Genomic DNA, 23,159 nt, shown 5'->3' with positions numbered 1-23,159 from the left:
GTTGGTACACACTAGAGAACACAGCAACACGACTTTTTTACATCCACATTTGGCACTACAACCTTTTTTGCAATTGCAAAAAAATAGTGTTAAGGAGTTTTTCTGGAGCAGGTGGGAGTAAGATTTTAATCGGTTCCAGAGTATTATCTATTAATTTCCAACCCCAGTCTTCTGGATTCAGTTCATTGCCTAGCCATGTTTGAACTTGACCAGACTTGACTTAAAATATCTTGGTAATTGTCAATAAAACAAATAAATGTTAATTTTCCAGGCTTTTCTGTAATAATAATTCACTACCATACTTCAATTTCAATCGTATTTTTATAGTTCTGTCATCTAAAACTATATCTTGACAAACATTCCTTAATTCATCCAACGAAAACTGGCAATCATCACTCGTTTCTATGAATTGAAACATTTTCTCCATCGCAGAGTTTACAGTTTCATCTTGTGGACGGCCAATTTTACGACCAGTATTAGGTTTTAAGAAAGATTTGAAACAACTGTCATGGTATTTTGCATCAGCAGCGACTAAATCATACTCAAGATTAATACGTTCAAGAACAGCCTTCGAAACATCATCAGAACGATCTTTAGCTAATTTCAACAGGGATTCTTTGAATTTTAGTGTAGTCACGTTACGAATTATTTTTCGAAGATGCTGTGCTTTCTTTATCTCAGATTCTTCATTGGCTTCATTGCCACAAAATAAACAGTATTTTTTAAAACAAAAATATGGTTTACTTACTCGCGTTCTAGTATGAGGTGGACTTACTTTTGAAGTACTAGCCTGTTCCTCCTCACGTTGTCTTTTCACTGCAGCGATTGAAGTTTTCCGAATGTATGATCTTCTGCAATTAACGTGTATTGTAACGGATTTTTGAGTTCTTAAATACTCAATAAACTCATCACCTCTCTCGACACTAGCCTCGATTAAATTTGGCATTCCACGATCAACCACAACTGTTTTAGTTTCACTTAAAAGTTTATTGCAAATAAAGCAAAACTGAGACATTTTTAAAACTATAAAATTGTACAAATAACGGTAACGGTACTAAACGGTAGACGCTTGTAATAAGTACTTATATTCACTTGAACTGAACCTTTAGCACTAAAAGAAACAGATAATATTATGAACCAGACCTACGGACAATACTGTAGCCATTGCCTATAATAGACAATCTGTTCTTTTTTAAACAATGGTATAGCCAAATGTTTTTCAAGGCCACGTGGATAGAGGAAATTCAGTTTGGGACTGATTACCTTTTGAAGAAATATTTTCCGAATAGTATAATATACTATATAAAAGAAACACAAATAGGCATTTATACTTGTCTTAAGGGCTACATATGTATATACGTATATATGCATATAATGTATAAAGTAACTTTTAAAATCGCGATATCTCAGGAATGGTAACTCTTAGGAAAAATATTGTAAGGACAATTTTTGTAGAGAATGTTAAGATCTACAACTTTGGTTTGAGGTTTTTTTTTTGATAAAACTTACCGTTTTCGAAAAAAATCCAAAAAATCTCAAATTTTGACCTTTGACCCCGAATAACTTTTAACGCACACATGGGATCGATGGGGACTTTTTAAACTTTATTTGTTATGGTATACCCTAGCTCTCCACCAAAATTTGGCTCTCCGGCAATTTTTGTTATTTGCCAAGCATTTTGATGTCTAAGTTGACCGGATTATTAAGCATAATTGCATAAACAGTGGCTATTATCTCCCTTCTTCTTCTTCTTCTTCATTCAACAAGTCTTATAATCCGTTTCACTCTTCTGTATTGTCACTACGATAATTTGCATTTTAGAGTAATCTCTACATAATTAAAAAACTTACATTCTTATAACAGTGTGTCCATTATTTTATAAAGATTTATCATTGAATCGTTTCTTGTCTTGTCATTCTACTTTTAATGAACTGAACGCGCCTTTCACACACTAAGAATTTGAATGTTGGATCGTAAGAACGCACGATGACATTCCAATGGTGGCTCAAGCAATCCCATGGTAAACTCACATTACACTAAACGTTCCAACCGCCGTGTAATGAGAAGGTGCCATACGATTGCTCGAGCCACTATTGGAATGTCATAGCGCGTTCTAACCCTCGCACGTTTCAAATTCATAATGTGTGAAAAGAGCGTTAGAATTTGAACGTGCGGTCGCTAGAACGCACTATGACATTCCAATGGTGATATTACACCGTTCGCTGAGGTTGCTGTGAATGGTGAAGCCACCATTGGAATGTCATAGTGAGTTCTAGCGACCGCACGTTCAAAATTCTGTGTGCGAAACTGCGCATATGGGCATATATAATAATAATAGTTGTAAGAATGAAACATTACTCTTATTAAATCACATAAATATAATTACAGATCCCGAAGACGTGTTTGTTATACTGGATTCCTAATATTCATTATGAGATTTTTAATCTAAGGATATTGTCATGCTTAAGGTACTAGTACACTTTAGAAGACCAAAAATAAGCATTTTTTCAAGATTTTTTTTCTTAGAACCTTTATTAAAAATGAACATAAAACTTTTTACATTTTTATATTTAACTCTTAGAGAATACAAAAAATATATATTTTTTCATTTATGCACGTACACTAATATTGTCGAGGGCGCCAAAGTCGAGGTCTCGAAAAAAAAGTAGTTCCGATGGCGGACAGTTAATCTCAGGATTGGGATCTCCGAAGTAAAAAAATCGTATGGCATTTGAAAAAGCAAGGTTTCTTCCGTATCAATTTACCACCGTTAGTAAAAAATTTAGCAAAAAAAAGATTTTACGGACATTTGAAAAATTTTTGTGAAAAAATCGCCCGTTTTTCTTTAGTTTTTCATGGTTAAAAAATATTAATTTTTTATTTTTTGGTGAAATTGTGGTAAATTGTCACGTAAGAAACCTTCCTTTTTCAAATGCAGTACGATTTTTCTGTTTTAGATATCCCAATAGTGAGATTAACTGTCCGCCATAATTTTTCGAGGCCTCGACTTTTGCGCCCTCTACAATATTAGTGTACGTGCATAAATGAAAAAGATATAAATTTTTGTACTCTCTAAGAGTTGTATATAAATAAGTAAAACGTTTTATGTTCTTTTTTAATAAAGGTTCTGAGAAAAATATTCTTGAAAAAAATGATTATTTTTGATCTTCTAAAGTGTACTTAGTGTACTAGTACCTTAAAGGAATTCTGCTATCCCCATTCCATGAAGGATGCGTTGCTTGAGGTGATATGTGTTACGCCTTATCATATAACCAAGATATTCCAACATTCTTCTACAGTTTGTTAGTCCAACAGTGCAGCCGTGGGCCGTAAGAATTCCCGACAATCTGGATCTTACTTTCCCTCTATTTTACCTTCTATTATAATTATTAATTTTAGTATAAAGAGAAATATTGATAAGAGGTATGCTAAGAAATGAATTTAGAACCAGGTAACACGAGAGCAGAAAATAAAGCATGGAAGGTCACTAAACGAATGCGGAAACAACGAGACTGCAGAAATGAACGTGATTACAACGAAAGAGTGGAAATAATATTATAAAAATCTCTAAGAGAATTCCTAAATGACCGTGAAAGGCAACCTAACACAAAGCAAGCATCGAGTAATAATAGACTCAGCAGATATAGCTAACGCCATTGATCAAATGAAAAATGGAAAGGCAACGGGACTAAGAAATGCATCAATAGAACTGTTAAAGATATCTCAATCGAAAGGGTCTAAAATTCTGGCACATATATTTAATTAACGTTTAAACGGCTAATGAATCCAAAAAGAGCAATTATTTGATCAATTTTTACAACAAATAATGCCAAAATGGTTCAAACCGGGACGCTCATGTGTTGATGATATTATTCACTCTAAAGCAGTTAACTGGGAAAAGGGTAGAACGGGAAAAGGCATGTGTAGGTGTACTGACATTTATAGACCTACAAAAGGCATACGATATGTGGGTAGCTATGCACAGCTTTGGCATCAGCGATAAATATGTCCAAACAATAAAACTATATGAGGATTACAGTAGTTCAGTCAAAGTCGGAAACAATATTCCTCAGGAATTCTATATAAATAAAGGCTTAAGAGGATCGGCGCAAAATTTCGGCTCCAATGCTTTTTAAATGCATTCATTTTTTTCGAATCCTGAGAAAACTAATAGGTCTGGATCCCGCGTATGAAAAAAAAAGTTGATTAATAGCAAGCTGAAAATTTGTTAATAGCTTAAGGGTGTCTAGTCGGACAAACTTTGATATATGGGAACACTGGAACAGGGGAAGTTTTAATTGTGGAACTGGTTAAAAATTTGGAACGGTCAGACCACGAAAACGGCAAATGTATTTTGTCCGACAGAACAGACTTCTCTCCGAAGAGAGATTAAACTCACATGCAAAAGTCAGACTACTATTTATCACCAAATGGGCGTTTTAATGAGTGGAACATGTAGAATATGTCAAATGACAGAAATTATGACAGGTGATAAATAGCAGTCTGATTTTTGCATGAGAGTTTAATCTCTGTTCGGAGAGTTTAAGTCTGTTCTGTCGGACAAAATAAATGTGCCGTTTTCGTGGTCTGACCGTTCCAAATTTTTAACCTGTTCCACAATTAAAACTGCCCCTGTTACAGTGTTCCCATATATCAAAGTTTATCCGACTAGACACCCTTAAGCTACTAACAAATTTTCAGCTTGCTATTAATCAACTTTTTTTTCATACGCCGGATCCAGACCTATAATAAGTATTTTTGAAAAATTTAAACGCAGAATGAAAGATTACGTTATTAATGAAGGCCTAAAGTCACTCAAAAATTCTATAATGATTATTTTAATAAGTTAAGTGGTAGAAAAAAGAGAAAATTTAGTGTGATTTTTAATTTCAAATATCTCATTCACAAGAAACTTTTTGTTTATTGCAATAATGTAATCTTTCATTCTGCATTTATATTTTTCAAAAATATTTATTATTTTTCTCAGGATTAGACAAAAATGAATTTTACGAAATTTTGCGCCTACGCCCTTAAGGCTCATAAGCACCGACTTTATTTAAAATATATTTAGAAGAGTTCTGCATTAATTTTATATGCTGTACTTTATCGAATGCCTTTTCGAAGTCCACGAATCATGCAAATACATATTTTCTCTGATCACGGCATATTTTAATATGATATATAGCTAAAAAAGTACTTCTCTGGTACTCTAGTTCCCATGGCATTTATAAAACATAATTGAGAAGTATCTTCGAGATATTCACATGTGTGTTTAATTCTGTTAGGAAGTATTCTTAGGAGGATCTTAAAAGCGTGGCTCATTAGGCTAATTAATCGATATTGTGAGCGTTTTCTAACATTCTGTTTTTTAGGTATTGCGACAAAGATGGACTTGAGCCAGTCTGTGGGAACCACTCCAGTGTTATATATTGCATTAAAAAACTGTCTTGGTTACATAATTACAAATCTCCCGTTTGAACTGTTTGACCTGATACGCTCATGTCCCGTGATATTATTCGAAACGGACCATGTTAGATTGTACTCGTAAATTGCAATTATTGCTTCAAAGTAAAGAATGAAACACGTAAGAGAGATAGACAAAGAGATAGTCCTCGAGAGCGACTGAAACGGATGATCGGATACATCCACATCCACAACACGCGGATCTGAACAAATACGGAGCAAATGAAAACCAAACAAAAACGAATACGTGAAATATGCAGAACCGTATCTATACCCCTACGCACTGGTGCGGATAACCCACAAGCAATTATATGTTAAATGCAGGTACAATTCCAGGCACAATTCTGATATTGGAATCTTACAAAAGTCGCCAGATTCTTGTGTAGTTGTCAGTTTGTGCTCAGATATAAAATATATTCGATGTTGAAAATGATTCGAAATATGCAAATACATACTTGATTGTTAGGAAAAATGTATAAATGTAGGAGATCTGCTAATAATTTGGTTCATTTTTGCTATAAATGAAAAGATGAGCTGACAAAGTACGTACTAATAAATTCCCTTTCTCTCTTTCTCTCTCTCACCGTTTCCCTCTCTCACTCTCAAATTGCGTTTCCCAACTATAACGTATATTTTGTATGTATCGATATCATGTCAACTTTTGATGTCATCGATAATAGTTCCTTCAGTATCCATAATTTTTATTTGGTGTCATTTCTGACGGTATAATTTGATTATATGCTGAGTGGAGTATCCAAGTGCAACTCTGTCCAACATCTGCATCGATTGGACAAGATGTCTGAAGAAATACCTGTCAACAGGGGGAGACCCATGCTCTCTATAATACGCTGTAGAAGCATAAACAAACCATTTTTGCTAATTTTGTATTGTTTATTTTATTTTACTATATTTTTACCGAGTTCTACGTGAAATTCTCAAGATTTTTTACAACCTCCAGATCCACTGATTGATCTTTGGATGGCATTTTTATTTAATGTTATTATTTCATACAAGCCTAGTCAGACAAGATACATACTGCTTTTTCGTTGTTGATCTTCTATATATATTTGTGTTGTCCGTTCCAGTTGAATGCAACTGTATTTACAGATAGTAATAGGCAGTGATATTGATCTACCATATTTATTGTTAGATCACTATGATCTTCCCCGATACAGAGATATTTGATCTTTTGAATGTTGACCCAGCGAATCGTGTACTCCACATTATCTTCTTTATCATTTGTTATATGTAACTACTTGGTCACTTTGTCACTGGTACACTATAAAACTTGGGCCAGGTTTTCGAGTTCTATTCCCACTTCTTACTGATGTATGGTCGGCATAAAAATGTTCCTAACTGTCCTAACATCTAATCGTCTTGTAGCTTCTAGCAATCTCGCATTTTTAGTTTACTTCAATAATTTATTGTCATCGATGAGAAAACTTTTAACCATATAACCGGCCGCACTTCGTGACGACAAGATCTCTTGGATTGATTGGTATACATGAACAAGGCGAAATTAAAATTGGACTGAGGCAGTGGCGGCTCGTATCACTTTAAGTAGGTAATGCCAGAATTAGGCCTAAATTAGGCCAGCTGCCTAAATTTTTAGTGACGGGTTCACGATATTGTCAAAAAAGGTATAAAATAGAAATTTAAAAAAATAGGTACACATACTTTTACATTATATAGGCATTGATTAATAAATATAGGGGAGAAGATACGAAACTAAACGAGCGTTTATGTACGACACCAGTGGTTTTAGAAATAGATGGCGTTAGCAGCTTTCTAGGTACGAGATTGAATTTACCTGAGACAACGATGAGACGTATTCAGGTAGCTTTGGTTAGCGGAATTTGGGGTCGGTCGGGTCGATCGGATTATAATAAAAATTATTTATTTCTTTTGATGTATTTAAATTTGAGTTCTCATTCAACGATAACAATGGCAATCTTTAAAATAATTATTGGAGTGTACCTATGTATTACTTTCTAAACTCGTTTTTAAATTAACAAGAATAATTGTAGTTGTAATTTGTCTTTTAATTTGATTTAAGTCACTGGGTGATTTTAGATATTGTACATTTATCTTATTTGCCTCATAATCTCGATAAAAAATTAGGTAAGTATTTTCGTTAATTACAGTCTCTTCTGATGATGGTATATTTTGTTGAGATATTGCAACGGTATTTACTTAATATAAAATTGACTAAGTAAACCGCTCGGCCACTTTAAACTCTTCGAAAAAATGGTAAGGACTTAAGTTGTTGCGATTTCCTACAATTTCTTCCAAGTTTTTTCATGCGGTCGATATTTTCCGAGTTAGGGGGAAAATCGTGACTAAGTATACTTATTGAATTATTTATTATTAACTTTACTTCTTAAAGGTGCCTTGTATTTCTGCGTAGGCGTCCACCGTGGATTGTATTGTCAGGTGAGATATTAGATTCTCAGGATTACCTACATTATTCTAATAAGAGTAAGGTTCAAGAAGTCGCCCACGTGAAAAGTGGGCCAAATTTTTTTTAACAATTTTTTTTAATCAAATTGCAAAAATCTATATTTTTGGCCCGGACAATTTTTTTGTAGGTTTTTTGGACCATTCTGGATAAAAAAGGTCTCTTATTATTTTTCTCTAAAGTTGATCGTTTTCGAGTTATAAGCAATTTAAAATTGAAAAAAACGAAAAATGGCGATTTTCAAGGCTTAATAACTTGGTTAAAAGTTATTATTATGAAAGTCAGAAAGTGACTAAATCAAAGTTTAATGCCCCCCTACAAGATCCTGAAGGATTTTTTGTCATTATTTTATTACTAAGCTGTTATTTTTAAGTAATAATATTGAGCGCCATGCACGTGGTTGCCGGCCATAAATGCTGAGTGCGAGAGAGATGCCACTCCGGCAGTCCAATTGTGCATCTTACTTGCACTCACATTTACGGCCGCCTACCTCGTGCATGGCGCTCATTATTATTACTTAAAAATAACAGCTTAGTAATAAAATAATGACAAAAATTTCTTCAGGATCTTGTAGGGGGGGGGGGGCATTAAACTTTGATTTAGTCAGTTTCTGACTTTCATAATAATAACTTTTAACCTAGTTATTAAGCCTTGAAAATCGCCATTTTTCGTTTTTTTCAATTTTAAATTTCTTATAACTCGAAAACGATCAACTTTAGAGAAAAATAATAAGAGACCTTTTTTATCCAGAATGGTCCAAAAAACCTACAAAAAAAATGTCAGAGCCAAAAATATTGATTTTTGCAATTTGATTAAAAAAAAATTGCTAAAAAAAATGAACCACTTTTCACGTGGGCGACTTCTTGAACCTTATTCTGGGATGTCTCACGAATGTGATTATGCCAAAAAATCTCATGGGAATATTTTTCCCAGCGGGCCCGCCGTTTTCGCCTTGTCATGATCTTAAAGTTTTATCGTAAATTTAGTTTTACAGTAATTTTTTGAAAGAAAAATGCCTTTTTTTTTTCAAAATAACATTATAATTATCAGTGATACGAAATATCCCAAAGTGTAAAGGTTTTGCGTTTCTGAATATTTTGTTTTTCTGTAACACAAAAATTGGTTAAGATATGGCTGTTCCAAATTTGCATATACTCGTGACTAGTGACCCATTGAAGCCCTTTTAACTACAGCCTTTCAAAAATAAGCACTTTGAACAAATGAAACTTACTATATAAGCATACATATACGTAAAGTAACTTATGAAGCGCTACTGATTAATTTCATCTGGGATGCTAATTAAGAGGTGATTTTTAAGATCTTTTTTATAAAAAAACGGATCAACTTTATTTTGTGCGCAACTTGTTTACTTCTGATACTAGAAACTTAAAAAAATAAAGCTGTTTTTAAACACTTTAAAACAGTTATGATGAGTTTTCCCCGAAAAGTGCTTAATTTTTTGGTTATTTCACGTAGAAATATTCAATTTGGAATTTGACGAATAAGAACCTACTTTTTATTAGCTACAACTCTGCTCTTACTGGATCTACTTCATATGTCATATATAAAACATTTTTTTCATTTTTTTATAAGCTGTATTTTTGCTATGAATATTTTTTTTTGGCGAAATACTTACTCATTTCCTCATGAAACATACTTTTTTTGGAACATGAATATATCCAGCGCAAATAACTCGAAAAGTATTTACTTGTGAGGTCAAGACTAGTGAAAAAAACTCTATAGTCAATTTATATTTTCAACGTTTTTGCAGAAAAAAATTAATACAGGTATTAATACAGATTAATATGATAGCGACTGTGCATTAAAATTTTGAATACGGACCACGTAGAATAAGTGCTTGTTCTTGGCTAGCTTCAACAAATTTACGCTAGGCGCGCCACTATACAGGCAGATTTTAAAGGAAACAAAATAATGCACAGGGTTTCGTATCTTCCCCCTATATTTATTAATCAATGATATAGGTATAATACCATTTCTTATTTAAACATTTAAAATGCATTCAGTGATTGATTTGACATCATGTCCGTCCAACAAATGAAATCTCCAAAATCTCTCAACTTATCGCCCTTTACACAAATATCGGACAACTATAACTAACTGAAATTCACCAGCGACGCGACATCTGTCGTTTCATCGCCAATCACTGCAACACAAAGATAATTTTCAATTTCTTTCCTTATTTCCTCGTTATAAACATCTAAGATGCACTGAAGGAGTTTATTTTGTGTTGTTTTGAGGTACATGCTTTTAAAGATTTGGAACTTTGAATATGAACCTAATCGTTGTCTAATTCGGCTAACATTGAACAGTTCCATAAAGATGCCTCTATTTTCTGAATTTTCCTTTTCGTCGTGATTTCTCAAAACTAACTCGAAAGCTCCACAAAACCATATAGATATAGTTTTTAACTTGATTCAAAACATATCGATTCTTTATCCACTTCTTGTTCATTGTGTTTAATTAGACTATCACGATATGCTGAATTAAACTCGGGTTTTATTAAAAATTAAAAAATTTTAAATTACTTAAAAATATAATAGTTTATAATTAAAAGTTCAATCATTAAAAATGTAATAATTATAAATACAAAAACGAGCGAGCGAGCGCGTAAAAAAACTCGAAAATATAATGTACTACCCTGTACGAGAATTATTTGGATCTACGATCCACTATTCACTATGAGGAGCATAGTAAAAAATATTAGATTTAGATCTTCCTTGTCGAGCCAGGCACGAATAGTCGAATTTAAACGTGTATGAAAAGTGCAATATAGCTCTATCTCTGTCACTTACATAGAATGCCCGTAAAATCTTTCTCTTTTCAGCTGAGCCATCTAAGCTTTTGGCACGGGGCACGATGCGATCATTCCTTCCACTGTGAGTGGCGAGGGTTGTACTTCACTGCACAGTTGCCAGATTGTATATAAATTATGAAGAGAAAAGAAATACGCACAAAAAATGAACGGGCATTAAAACGGTTTAAAGATAAAAAAAAAATATGTTTCTGTACAAAAATAAGGTAGTGCCATGGCTCCATGGCACTACCTCACCGGCCGCCGCTGGACTGAGGGTCATATCAACATACAGAGTGGATATACAAGGATAGACAAAGTAAATAAATTATACCAGGCAATAGGAAGAACAATCATACACAAGAAAAAAAATAACGAAACAAACTAAAACAAATAATGTTTTTAAGGCCATAATATGTAGACCAATGCTTACGTATGGATGAGTCCTAGTTACTAAGTTAACAGCAAGTACAGGATATAGATAAAGGGTACAGGGAGTAACTAGAAAAGATCGGGTAAGAAACGATATTATAAGAGAGGAATTAAAACTAGAGTAGATGGCAGAGTACGTTGAAAAAAGGCAGTTAAGTTTGGCGTCATGTGCAACGAATAAAAATAAAATGCCAGTCAAAAAGATATGGGATCTTTAGAAAAAGTATATTTTTATATAATAAGATGAATTGGTAAGTTAGTAAAACTTCTTCGTCACTATCCTATTCAGTGAAACAGTATATCAGTAATCAATCTTATTAATCAATTAAGCGACACCTATTAGACAAACCTGTTAAATTTGGTTACATATACTTTTGTCCAAGGAGAATAAATTGTAATACTTACCTATATTTCACTCAAATGCTTAGTGTCTGATTTATTGTTAATACAATTATCACATTCTGATATGAAACCCATCTCTAGAAATATTCTTTTAGTATAGTTTCTTCAACGCATTAAGATGTTAAAGGAACTAGTCCATCGTGTGATTATTATTTGCTTCATTGTCATTTTGATATTTGCTTCATTATAACTAGATAACTAGAATATTTAAGAATGTTACCGATATAAAAATTCCAAATAAAACAGTTCTGACTATCAAAAAAAGATTTCTGTAAATTGAAGGATAAACATTTATCCAATAGGGAACCTGCACTAAAAAATTTTTTTGCATAAAATTGTTAATTTATGCTTTAAAATGTTATATTCAAAATATTACGTCTTAACAATGAATAGTGTACGTACATCTGATCAAAGTTCCGCGCCTAAAATTTTCGTTTCAAACAACTTCAAAAGCGAGAGCTGGGGTCTGACGTCATAGGCCACTCGTATCGTTGAACGGGGCTATTGCATTTAATGCAGTTTGCCCATAGATAAATAATATAGTTGAAATATCTTGTTTTACTCTGTGGCAAAAATTATTTTTTCTGTGACAGGCAAAATATTAATATTTTATCTCTGTCGACATGTACCAAAAAGTTCTTTTTTATGAAATTACTTTTGTCGTTTCTTGTGTTGAAGAACAAAGAAGAAACAAGTAACTTAAAAATAAACAAAACTTTTAGTAATAAAAGTAAGAGTAACTAAAAAGTATTGGTGCTACTATAGTATGCGGTCTACAGTCGGGTTTCTACTATAGCTTGCGGTCTACCGAGGGATGCGGTGTAAGTATATGCGGAGGGATGCGGAGATGATAAAGATATTATCTTGTAAAATTACAACAATGAGTCTTCTTATTTATGCGTATTATTAACTTTGTAAAGAAGGATTTTGTTGGCTATGTACACGTTCTATCGGTACGTCTGCTAATCACCATAATCTTTTCTCCAGAAGGCTTTGACACAATAATGAAAGGCTCCAGTAGGTACGAATAAACATTACAATAAAATATAATCTTTATTATAATGCAAATTACACCGTAATCTTTTCCAGGATATACGAAATCCTTCGCTTAGAGGTAGTTAGATCAAACCCACGGGGTAAACCGTATACTATAATATAATGGTACCAAACTATTGTTATAAACGGTTTAAATACATGCTTATTAATAACTCTTACTTATTTGCCTTGACACCTCGCATTTCTTCAATAGAATAGCTTTCACTACTTTTTATAAAAGTTGCCGCCATGAAGACATCAACGGTAGGTAAGTTGTCAGACTTACCCTCGTTCGTCATATTATGCGTTTTAAACTCTTTACACAGTAGTACTCAACTTTATCAATTTCAGTTTAAAACTAAGCTGATTGGGGAACTACTTATTACAATATATAAGATGAATATAAATAGTACCTAGGAATTTTCCATTAAAGACGATTAAAATGTAATATACCCGTGATAAATGCCCTAATCGCGTTGTTTCCGACTGCTAGGCCGGTTGACCGTGGCCCGTGACGTCGGACCAATAGAAGGACGTTCAATAGCCTCCTGAGATATTTAAATTTTATAGCATTTTTAAAGCGTCGTAATTAGCGTACAGGTTAAAAATATTTGTTTTTTCGCATGCAAGCGTTTTAAGATCATGTTACCTTATGTTTTTAATATCATTTTAATATTTAAAAATGTATGCAAGTTCCCTATTATTTGATTTGAATTTAACAATAGTTGGACAATTAATTTCGGGCGAGTACGATCCTGGTGGGTCCAGCGGCAAAAACGAGCGCATTCCGAAATCGCCGGAACATCCGAACCGAGCCGCCTTCGACTCGTACGAACGAACGTTTTAGCATCATCGGCATCGGCGTTGGCGGTGGCCGTTGCGGCGGCGAAACAACTACGAAACGAGAGATGCGGTTGCCGGGCAACGGGCTGACCAATGGTCGCGATGCCGATAACCAATCTTGGATCTCATTTCTCGCATGGCCGCCCCCGACTAGGATTACAGCCGGGCGGCAATTAGAACCGCCGCCGCCACGATGCTGCCGCCGATGCCTTTTTTCTTCCTTCTCTTCGTATGTGTATGTGTACGAATTATTCGATTCGATTTCGCTCGCGAGAGCCGCCTCACAAAAGGAAATTAGAATGCGGTGGGACAAAATTGGTGTTTTTAGCGTTGGAGGTATGGAGATTTAAAAGAAAGACGGATAACACCGGCTCGTTTACAATTAAAATGGAACTACTATTCCTTGTGTGTACACTAATGCATGCTAGGAAATACAAAATTTAATTTGAAGAGACAAGAGCGAGTATTTACGAAAAAACTCGATCTACGTCGTAGTAAACGAGTATGTATCATTATATTTATTGTTTGTACCTATTTACCCGACATATGCATTAAAACAAAACTTTGTAATTTGTAGTATAGTAGGCACAAATTTAAAATAAAAAAAAAATTATAGTAGCTTGGTTCTGATTCAGTTCGAAAGGCCACTAATAACATTTAACCAGTGCTTGAGATCCATAAATATAATAGAAAAATATTACATATAATACGGTAAATACAGCAGCAGACATGTCTCTTGTCTTATAAATTGTAAAAGTCACGAGATTAAGGATGTTACCAGGAAGTGGTCCCACGAAAAGTTTTAGATTTAAAGCATTACCATATCATCAGATTTAAATCATTATTTATTATTTTTAATAATGAATTTTGGATCTGGGACTTTCCATCTTTTTTTAGTATAAATAAATTAAAAATAAGTATAAATAAATTAAAATAAGAACTAAATAAATTAAGTGTTAAATTCATTGGAATATCTATTCATAACAGACGAAACCACTAGTGACAAACGTTTACAAGCGATAAATACTGCCGATATTTTCTGTATCATCATCGTTCCATAGTCTATAAAGTGATTAAAGCTGAAAACTTACCTATGATTAAGATCGGGCAGTTCCTGTTTGGGTCCAGGGGTAACGATAGCGGGATGCGACGATAAATGAGGCGGGTGAGGCGATAATCCGGGATGGGGTTGGATCAACCCGGTTGGCGAGAATCTGTAGAAATCGCTGGGCAGACTGCTCGTAGAGATCGGTAACGTGCTGGGGTAAGGACTTCGGAAACCCGCACCAGGCGAGAGGGGATACATACTGGGAGTGTGCCTGAAACAATTTTTTTATTAAAACAATTGTTACTCCACAACTTATAATGACAGTAAAATCTTTTAAAAGCTTCTGTACAGGATTATCAGCATCCAAAATAAGAGCAAGACATATTCACTTAATTTTTAAATGTCTTACAAAACAAACATCACGTTTGTTGTTAAATAATTAGGTGACACCGATTGCTCAACACAAGTGCACTAGTTTCAATAACGCTTTGTCAGCTATTCAATATTATTGTTAATTCACGGCCAGACCGTGTCAGCATTAAAAACATCAACACTTTTCTAGTTTATTTATATATACAAAAAAGCATCGCGAATCATTCTATTATCAATTATCATTCGTGATTCAGATACATTATTAGACAGTTAGATTTCCAAACGCACCAACTAGTTACTGTGGTATTTAGAGTTGGTAAATAAATAAGTATTCAGCAAATAGTGTCTACTTCATCAACCCCTATCATAGGGGGTAACTACCCCAACTAACATGGGACGTTCCTGAGGGTGGAGTACCACCATACTTCAAATGAATTCAGTTTGAATACTAACGGTAGCTTTCCAAAATCTCCAAAGTAAAACCATTTTTTGGCTACATTCACCAAATCGCGTCAACTGCTGGACATAGACCTCCCCCAGTTCTTTACAATGTTCTCGACACTGGGCCGCTTGTAGCCAGTTTCACTCTACTCTATTTATGTCGTCGGTCCATCTAGTCGCTGGTCGTCCTCGGCTTCTCTTATAGTTTCTGGGCCTCCACTCCATGATTGGTCTCGTCCACTGTCCATCTTGTGTTCTAGCTAAGTGCCCTGCCCAGTTCCACTTAAGAGTCGCAGCTCTTTTGATGCCATCTTGAATTTCTGATCTTTGCCTGATTTGTTGGTTTGTTAGGTGGTCTCGAAGGCTCACGTTCAGTCACGTTAGTCTTCTTTTCCGTCTGTCAAACCGACTTATTTTTCGTCTGTGGACCGGTGGGCAGATCCTCTTCTTCCTTTCGTCTGTAAGTCTTTTTCTTCATGTAAATTCATTTTCTTAGTCTTCTAGTCTTTTCCGTCTGTTAATTCGTCTTATTTTTGGTGTGTCAAATCCTCTTCTTTTCCTCTGTTAAATCGTCTTCTCTTTTGTCTCTCAAATAGTCAGCTTTTTCCGTCTGTCAATTCAGCTCACTTTTCAAATTGTCTGTCAAATCGGAACATTACCGAGGTTTGATCAGATATCCACTTTCGTTAACTTCAAGGATATCTGACAACCATGTGTGTCTAAGAGTACCAAGCAACTATACGAAAACTTATTTTACGAACTCGCCGGTTTACACAAAAATAATGTCTTACAGTTTTATAAACTTATAATTCTTCTTGTGTCAATGCAGGATATACTTTTGACGAATCTGGAGAGCACTATACAGGGATGAGTGCCCTAATAACTAGTTGACTTCAGTCATAATTATACGTACGACGTCGAAAAACATTTTATTTTAATGTCGCATGATATTCATTTCGGCCGACACAAATAAATGTCAAATCGAAATAAAAACGTCAAATAAACTTAATTTCAATCTAAAATTGTGGTTTATTAAAGCAGAATTTGTAATGGTCGGCAGTTATCCCTGAGCGTAAAAGTTTTTATCTTTGTTGTATTTGTCCGATAACAACTCCAAATTGTAGGCGAATAAGGGATTTTTCCTTTATTCCGCGACCATGAGCTGGCCAAATACTCAAGTAGGTGGAGGCCAATAAACCAAAGAAGAAGACATAACCTAATAAAACTATATAAGAAGAAAGTCATATATGTATATTATACAACTATGACTGATGTAAACTAACTCCGAATCTAAGATCTAAAAGTTAAAACTTTCGATAGTGGTAATGTAATTTAAATTAAATTATAGGTTTCTACCGATATTTTCCCACCTCTACTAGTTTCGACTCTTTTTATTTTACAATGTATTATGTTTTCCATCTTTTGCGTTATTTTGCCGGATATTAGCGCGCTCATCACTGTCTAGGTGGAGTAAATCCTTGATGTATTTTTGAGAGCTTCTAAACGCCCTTTAGTCCAAGTTATGAAACTTAAAATAGGACAAAATATCGCAATTTTTACAGAATGGATCGATTTGCTTGAAAATTTGAGAATAAGTAGTGGATAGTCCAAGGATCAAAATCTATATGATGCCAAAAGGCGCTTTTGCCATGGGGGTGGTTGCCACCTCATCCAGTGGAAATTTTTTATTATATTTTAAGCGCAAAAGTTTATTGACAATTAAAACTTGTAATAACATGCAAAAACCACCGTAACCAACCCTTTCAAAGTCACCTCTTTTTGCGACTAACGATTTTAAAAAGATTTAATATTAACAGCATTATAGATCCTGTAAAAACCTACAAAATTCTTTCTTGCCAAACTTTCTAAAGTAAAAAATAAAAAGTTACGGTTCAAAAATCAATATTATTTTGAAAAACAAAAGGGGGAAACCAATTGGAAGCACAGTAATGTAAGTTAGCGGTGTTTTTAGTCACTGGCTTATCCATTCTTATTTATTTATGTATTATTAATAGATTCTAAAAGTTTGACTGGCTTAGAATGATTAGTTTTTAAAAAACTGGAGTTAAAAGCGAATAACGAATTTTTGTAGTTTGGTAAAAATGCCATTTTCTTCAGAATAGAAAGATTAGCATCAAAGATACGAAAAAATGTTTCGATATAAAATTGTAGGTTATTTAATTCCCAAGAACTTGGTTTAAAATCAATTTTTTACGGCAAAAATTGAGTGAATCGTAATCAGTATATCGAAAAACATTAATTTTTTCGATATAAAACTAACACTTTCGATAGCGAATAAATCCAAAACTATTAATTTTATCAAAAAAATGTATAGAACATTTTTTGCTTAGACTGAATGTTTTTATCAACTTTTGTGGTCAAAATATAATAAAAAATTTCCACCCCCCGAGATAGGGTGGCAGCCACCCCCATGGTAAAAGCGCCTTTCGGTATAATATAGATTTTGATCCTTGGACTATGCACTACTTATTCTCAAATTTTCAAGCAAATCGATCCATTCTGTAAAAATTGCGAGGTGAAAAGCTTCGGTTCCTGGCCTACTTATTATTTCATTTTTACTAATGTCTGTTAGTAAGTTGGAACTGATGATTCTTTATTTTTGTTTGTTACTGACTTTATTGAATTTATTTTGTTGAAATTCAAGTGAACACAAATGAAATTTAAACAAATGAATCGATAAAATATAATAAATAATATTAGATAAAATATAATAAAATAAATTTAAACAAATGAATAGAATAAAATCCACTGTTTTTTAATATATCACAGTTTCACAGTACAATACCCATCTAGTTTTCGGAAAATAATATTTCAGCAATTACACACTTGTCACAAAGTTCCATTATACTAGAAAAACAAGCATATCCAACCAACTGTGTACCTTTTCTCGGTTAGACAATACTCCTACTCAATCTAGAAAATGTCACAGGTGGCGGTGGCGACTCGTTATCCAGACTTTCATTTGTTCCCTTTAATCAGGAAATCTCGTCTCGTCTCTCTTCATTTCCCGTGTTTGCTCCTTTTTTTCCGTAGTAATCGGCTTTGTCGTACACTCTTTAATTGCGAGCAAATGGGATTTGGTCTGGCCACAAAGAGTCCAGTATGCCATGAAAAATTCTCCCGGGAAAGGGGTGTTATCACGCCCTGGAAAAAGTGTGTGGATTCGTGATGAAGTTTTGATTCGAAAAACGCGGCTTTTTTTGTCGGGAATTTTTTGTCAAAGGCTCATCTACGGGCTACCCGCATTTTTTCGACTGTGCTATTTCGAAATTGTTTCAAATGGCGCAGTCACGATACAAGAACATTTTAGATACATTTGTTTTAAGAATATGACTTTGTTCTTTGTCTTTTCTTATTTCTTTACCACATTTCCAGATACATAAATTGATTTCATCTAACAATAAAACACTAAAAACTTTTATTTTGAATACATACTTCCACAAAACTTTTACATATCTGTAATTTTTTATTTATTGATTTCCATAGATGCTAATAAAGATAGCTAAGGCCTTTATTTTGAATATGAAAAATTTTAAATTATTCATTAAGATAATGATTATGATCTAGAACAGGGATTCCAACCGGTGGTACGCGTACCACTGGTGGTACGCGGTAAGATTTCAGGTGGTATGCGTATGAGTCTTTCGGGGAGCAAACACAACACCCTTCAGAGACAATGAGAAAATAAACTCCTTCAAGAAAAAGTTGGTTCTTTTATGTTCTCAAATACAGAGGAAGGATGTCTCTGCATTTCCTTTGCTGTCACTATTTTTTAACGAAAACCAAATATCTCCAATACCAGATGTGGTTGCTGATATAATAATTCTTTACTAGGAACCACTTCAAGAAAGTTTTAATAAATATTTCTCTGCAGATTATTCCAAACTTGACTGATTCAGAAATCCTGTTGCAGCATCATCCACCAAATGAGTTGGAATTACAGGATTTACAGGAAACATTCATCGATTTCACAGAAGACAGTTTTAAAGATAAATCCTTAATTGACTTCTGGATAAAATGAAACAAGCCAATGGACCTATTTCTGATAGCAAATATGTTTCTAAAAACATAGTTTCTTTTCATTCCATGCCCCCCCCTCCATCGGTGTTTGGTGGTACGCCAAAATCTTCAAAATGTATCAGGTTGTACGCAGTTGCTAGAAGGTTGGGAATCCCTGATCTAGAAGGTAAAGTGGGTACGTAGAATTAGTTTTTCTATTATTGAAAGCCCTTGTGTGTTCTGCTATACGTTTGACGAAAGTTCTGCCAGTTTGACCCACCACGTGCCAGTTTGTATACACCACTCTGTATAAATAATTGTTTTTTCATTTGGCTCTTATTGTTCTTAATGTGTTTGCTTAATTGTTATTTGTTCTGAAAGCTTTCATAGCAAAAAATTGATTTCGTAATAATATAAAAGCTATACAATTGTTTATTATAGCTCAGTAGGGTCCTCTTTAGGGCTAGTTTAGTGTTGCCCAAAATCGGTCTTGGTCTTGCAGTCTTGGTCTTGTTCTTGCATTTTCGCAAGACCAAGACCAAGACCAAGACCGCTTTATTTTAGCAAGACCAAGACCAAGACTGACCGTGAAAGACTTGAGCAAGAACAAGACTAAGCCTGCAAGACTCTTGCTTCTTGCAGTTAGGATTGAGTGTCGTTTTAGGGAATATACAGTGCGTCCATAAAGAAACGCATAAATTCATTATTTCGTAAACCGGCGACTTTAAGGAAAAATCCCGACACAGGTCGATTTTTATTTTTAATTTTCGATTTCTTAGCATATATATATATATCATACGAGTGACGTCATCCATCTGGGCGTGATGACGTAATCGATGATTTTTTTTAATGAGAATAGGGGCCATGTGACAGCTTATTTGAAAGGGTATTAAATTCTCTATTCCATGATATAAACATTAACATAATTATTTATACAAGGTGTTCAAAAAACATTTTATTAATTAAAATAATTTAGACAAAAAGAAGAATGTATGTAATTTATCTAATTCAAAATACGTTTTAATGTTGTCAGAAAACAGGAAAAATGTTTATTTGACAAATAAATATTGTTTTTCACTTAAATTCAATGTTACAGCTTTCACCCACCTGCCTCTTGCCAGTTTGAATATTTCGTTTAAGCGAAAATCAATGTTTATTTTTCAAATAAATTTTTTTTTCCGTTTTCTGACAGTAGTAAAACGCATTTTGAATTAAAGAAATTACACACATTGTTCTTTTTGTCTCAATCATTTTAATTAAAAAAATGTTTTTTGGAATATCCTGTATAAATAATTATGTTAGTGTTTACATTAGTGAATATAAAATTGAATACCCTTTCAAATGAGCTATCACACGACCCCTATTCTCATTTAAAAAAATCATCGATTGCGTCATTACGCCCAGACGAATGACGTCACTAGTATGATATATATTCCGAAAAATCGTAATTTAAAAATAAAAATCAACCTGTTTCAGGATTTTTCCTTAAAGTCGCCGGTTTACGTAATAACGAATTTATGCCTTACTTTATGGACGCACTGTAGTAGTTCGGGTATATGCTTAGAGACTATGAGATGCAAAAAAGGTAAAAAAAATTTGGAAAATTGGACTTATGCGCATTATGAACAATACAATAAGCATACATAGCGAATCAAAATATACATTAAAAGACCACGTGACATATTTATTTGACACGTACTCAGAGGTCATAATAAATTTGTACAATTTAAAAATAAAATATTTTATAATACATTCTTTCTTATATATAGCAGACGACGCCTTCGCTCTGAAATTCGTTGTAATTGTGTAGATTTTGAGAATAGGTCCTTTCATAAAATAACCTTGTGTTTTGACGCCGACAGTAATAAATATCTTTTAAAACTTGTTATGATGTCACCAAAGCTGATATAATACGACAGCCACTTAATTGTTTTTCCTTATCAGTTTAAAGACTAAAGACTATCGTAGGTATATAAACTTTTTGCAGAGTGTGCAATTATAATATCAATGGGTCAAACAAAATACCATTCTAGACAAATATTCTTTAATACAGTCAAGTTTATGCCATTTATTGGATTGTTTGTGTTGTAACCATGCTTTAGCACATGTAAGGTCATTAAATGCAAATGTTTATTAAGAAACAAACTGACTCCCATGGGACATCGTAGATAGCTATAGGCAGGGATAGTTTAGATCGTGGGTTCAAACCCCACCCGATGTGAATTGTTTATACATTTATGAATTTGGTTGGTTTTGTAACTAAAGGCAACAGAATCATGAAAATTGGAACGAAGGGGTTTTAAAGAGTGATCTATTTAATGAAAATATTTTCATCTATTTCCTACTTCCGGTTATACCGGAAGTTGCTTATAACTTCATTTTTTTGAATGGGACACCCTGTATATTTTTACCTACATTTTTAAATTCTCCTCGATGTCTTCGTTGTTAAAATGTTTTGTAATATTATATAGGGGAGTTTAAAAGAGAATTAATTACATTTTTTTTCTTAATTTCGCAGCAATATTCACACCCTGTAGAATTGTAGTAGTTTGACATCCAAAACTATATTTATGTTCAGATGATTTTTAATATAATCTACTATTGTTAAGAATTGTTAGTATACCCCATTCCACGAATATACGACTCTCTTGGATTATTGCGACAACGAATATTTTACTGGAGTAATTTATTGGAGTAAATATTAGAGCAAAATACTTTAGTACTTCTTATGTTGCGTACTAAAATATTCGTCGTCGCGATAATACAAAACAGTCGTATATTCGTGAAATACGAATACACCATATAGCTAAATTTTTAATTTTAGAATACAGGGTTGGTCTAAACTCGGAATGAGTATTTTATGAGTTTGCTTAATTGGAGCACCCTGTATTTTAGTATTGTAATGATATAATATGGTAATTTTTTATTTCTTAAGCATTTCCTATACCTAACTGCTTTAGTTTGTGAGTTATTGGTGATTCAAGCCAAATATTATTTGCAACAAAAAATATGTGAAATTTTATTAGGTTAGCCGTGAACATAAAATGTTCGCAAATAATTCAATAGGAAATAATTTTTCGGAAATAGATACATATTAATCTAGAGTCTAGAAGTCTAGACTGATCCAAAAAATTACCAATAATTGTTGAGCTATTAAAATACCTACGTAGTTAAGATTGTTAGTGCGATTAACAATTAAGCACAAATTAAAGCAGTTAGGTATAGAGAATGCTTAAGAAATAAAAAGTACCATAAAACATCATTTCATTACAATACTAAAATACAGGGTGTTCCATTTAACAAAACTCAGAAAATATTCATTCCGAGTTTCGACCAACCCTGTATACCAAATTCAACATTTAGCTACACTAATAATTTTTAACAATAGTAGACTATATTAAAAATGATTTGAACATAAATAAAGTTTTTGATGTCAAATAACCAATTCTACAGGGTGTGAAAGCTGCTACGAAATTAATAAGAAAACGTAATTATCTTTTAAACTACCCTATATAATATTACAAAACCTCATATTTCAGAAAGAAGACATGGAAGAGAATTCAGAAATGTACTAATATACAGGGTGTTCCATTTAAAAAAAACGAAGTTATTAGCAACTTCCGGTATAACTGAAAGTAGGAAATAGATAAAATATTTTCATTAAATAGACCACTCTTCAAAACACTCCATTCCAATTTTCATGATTCTGTTGTCTTTAGTTCTGGAGATATTTTTAATAGGAAAGTTTATCTGCCTCACTCTGTATGTTAAGTCAAGCTGAAAATGTACCTATACTGTTACCTTGTTCTAAGATCTAAAGTAACGATTAATAA

The 23,159-nt window shown here is 33.5% G+C and overlaps 1 protein-coding gene across 3 annotated transcripts in view; it reads right to left on the bottom strand.

Annotated features, from left to right (window-relative positions):
- LOC114346985 (protein pangolin, isoforms A/H/I/S-like) overlaps positions 1–23,159 on the bottom strand; it is a 218,491-nt gene that overhangs the window by 97,596 nt on the left and 97,736 nt on the right. For all 3 annotated transcript variants that reach the window (XM_050661183.1, XM_028297732.2, XM_050661184.1), the window contains exon 3: positions 14,537–14,764. In XM_050661183.1, coding sequence (XP_050517140.1) covers positions 14,537–14,764 — 228 coding nt within the window. The remainder of the gene's footprint in view (positions 1–14,536; positions 14,765–23,159) is intronic.

This window comes from Diabrotica virgifera, chromosome 9, assembly GCF_917563875.1.
Source record: "Diabrotica virgifera virgifera chromosome 9, PGI_DIABVI_V3a".
NCBI lineage: Eukaryota > Metazoa > Arthropoda > Insecta > Coleoptera > Chrysomelidae > Diabrotica > Diabrotica virgifera.
This window is presented reverse-complemented; position numbering and strand designations above follow the sequence as displayed.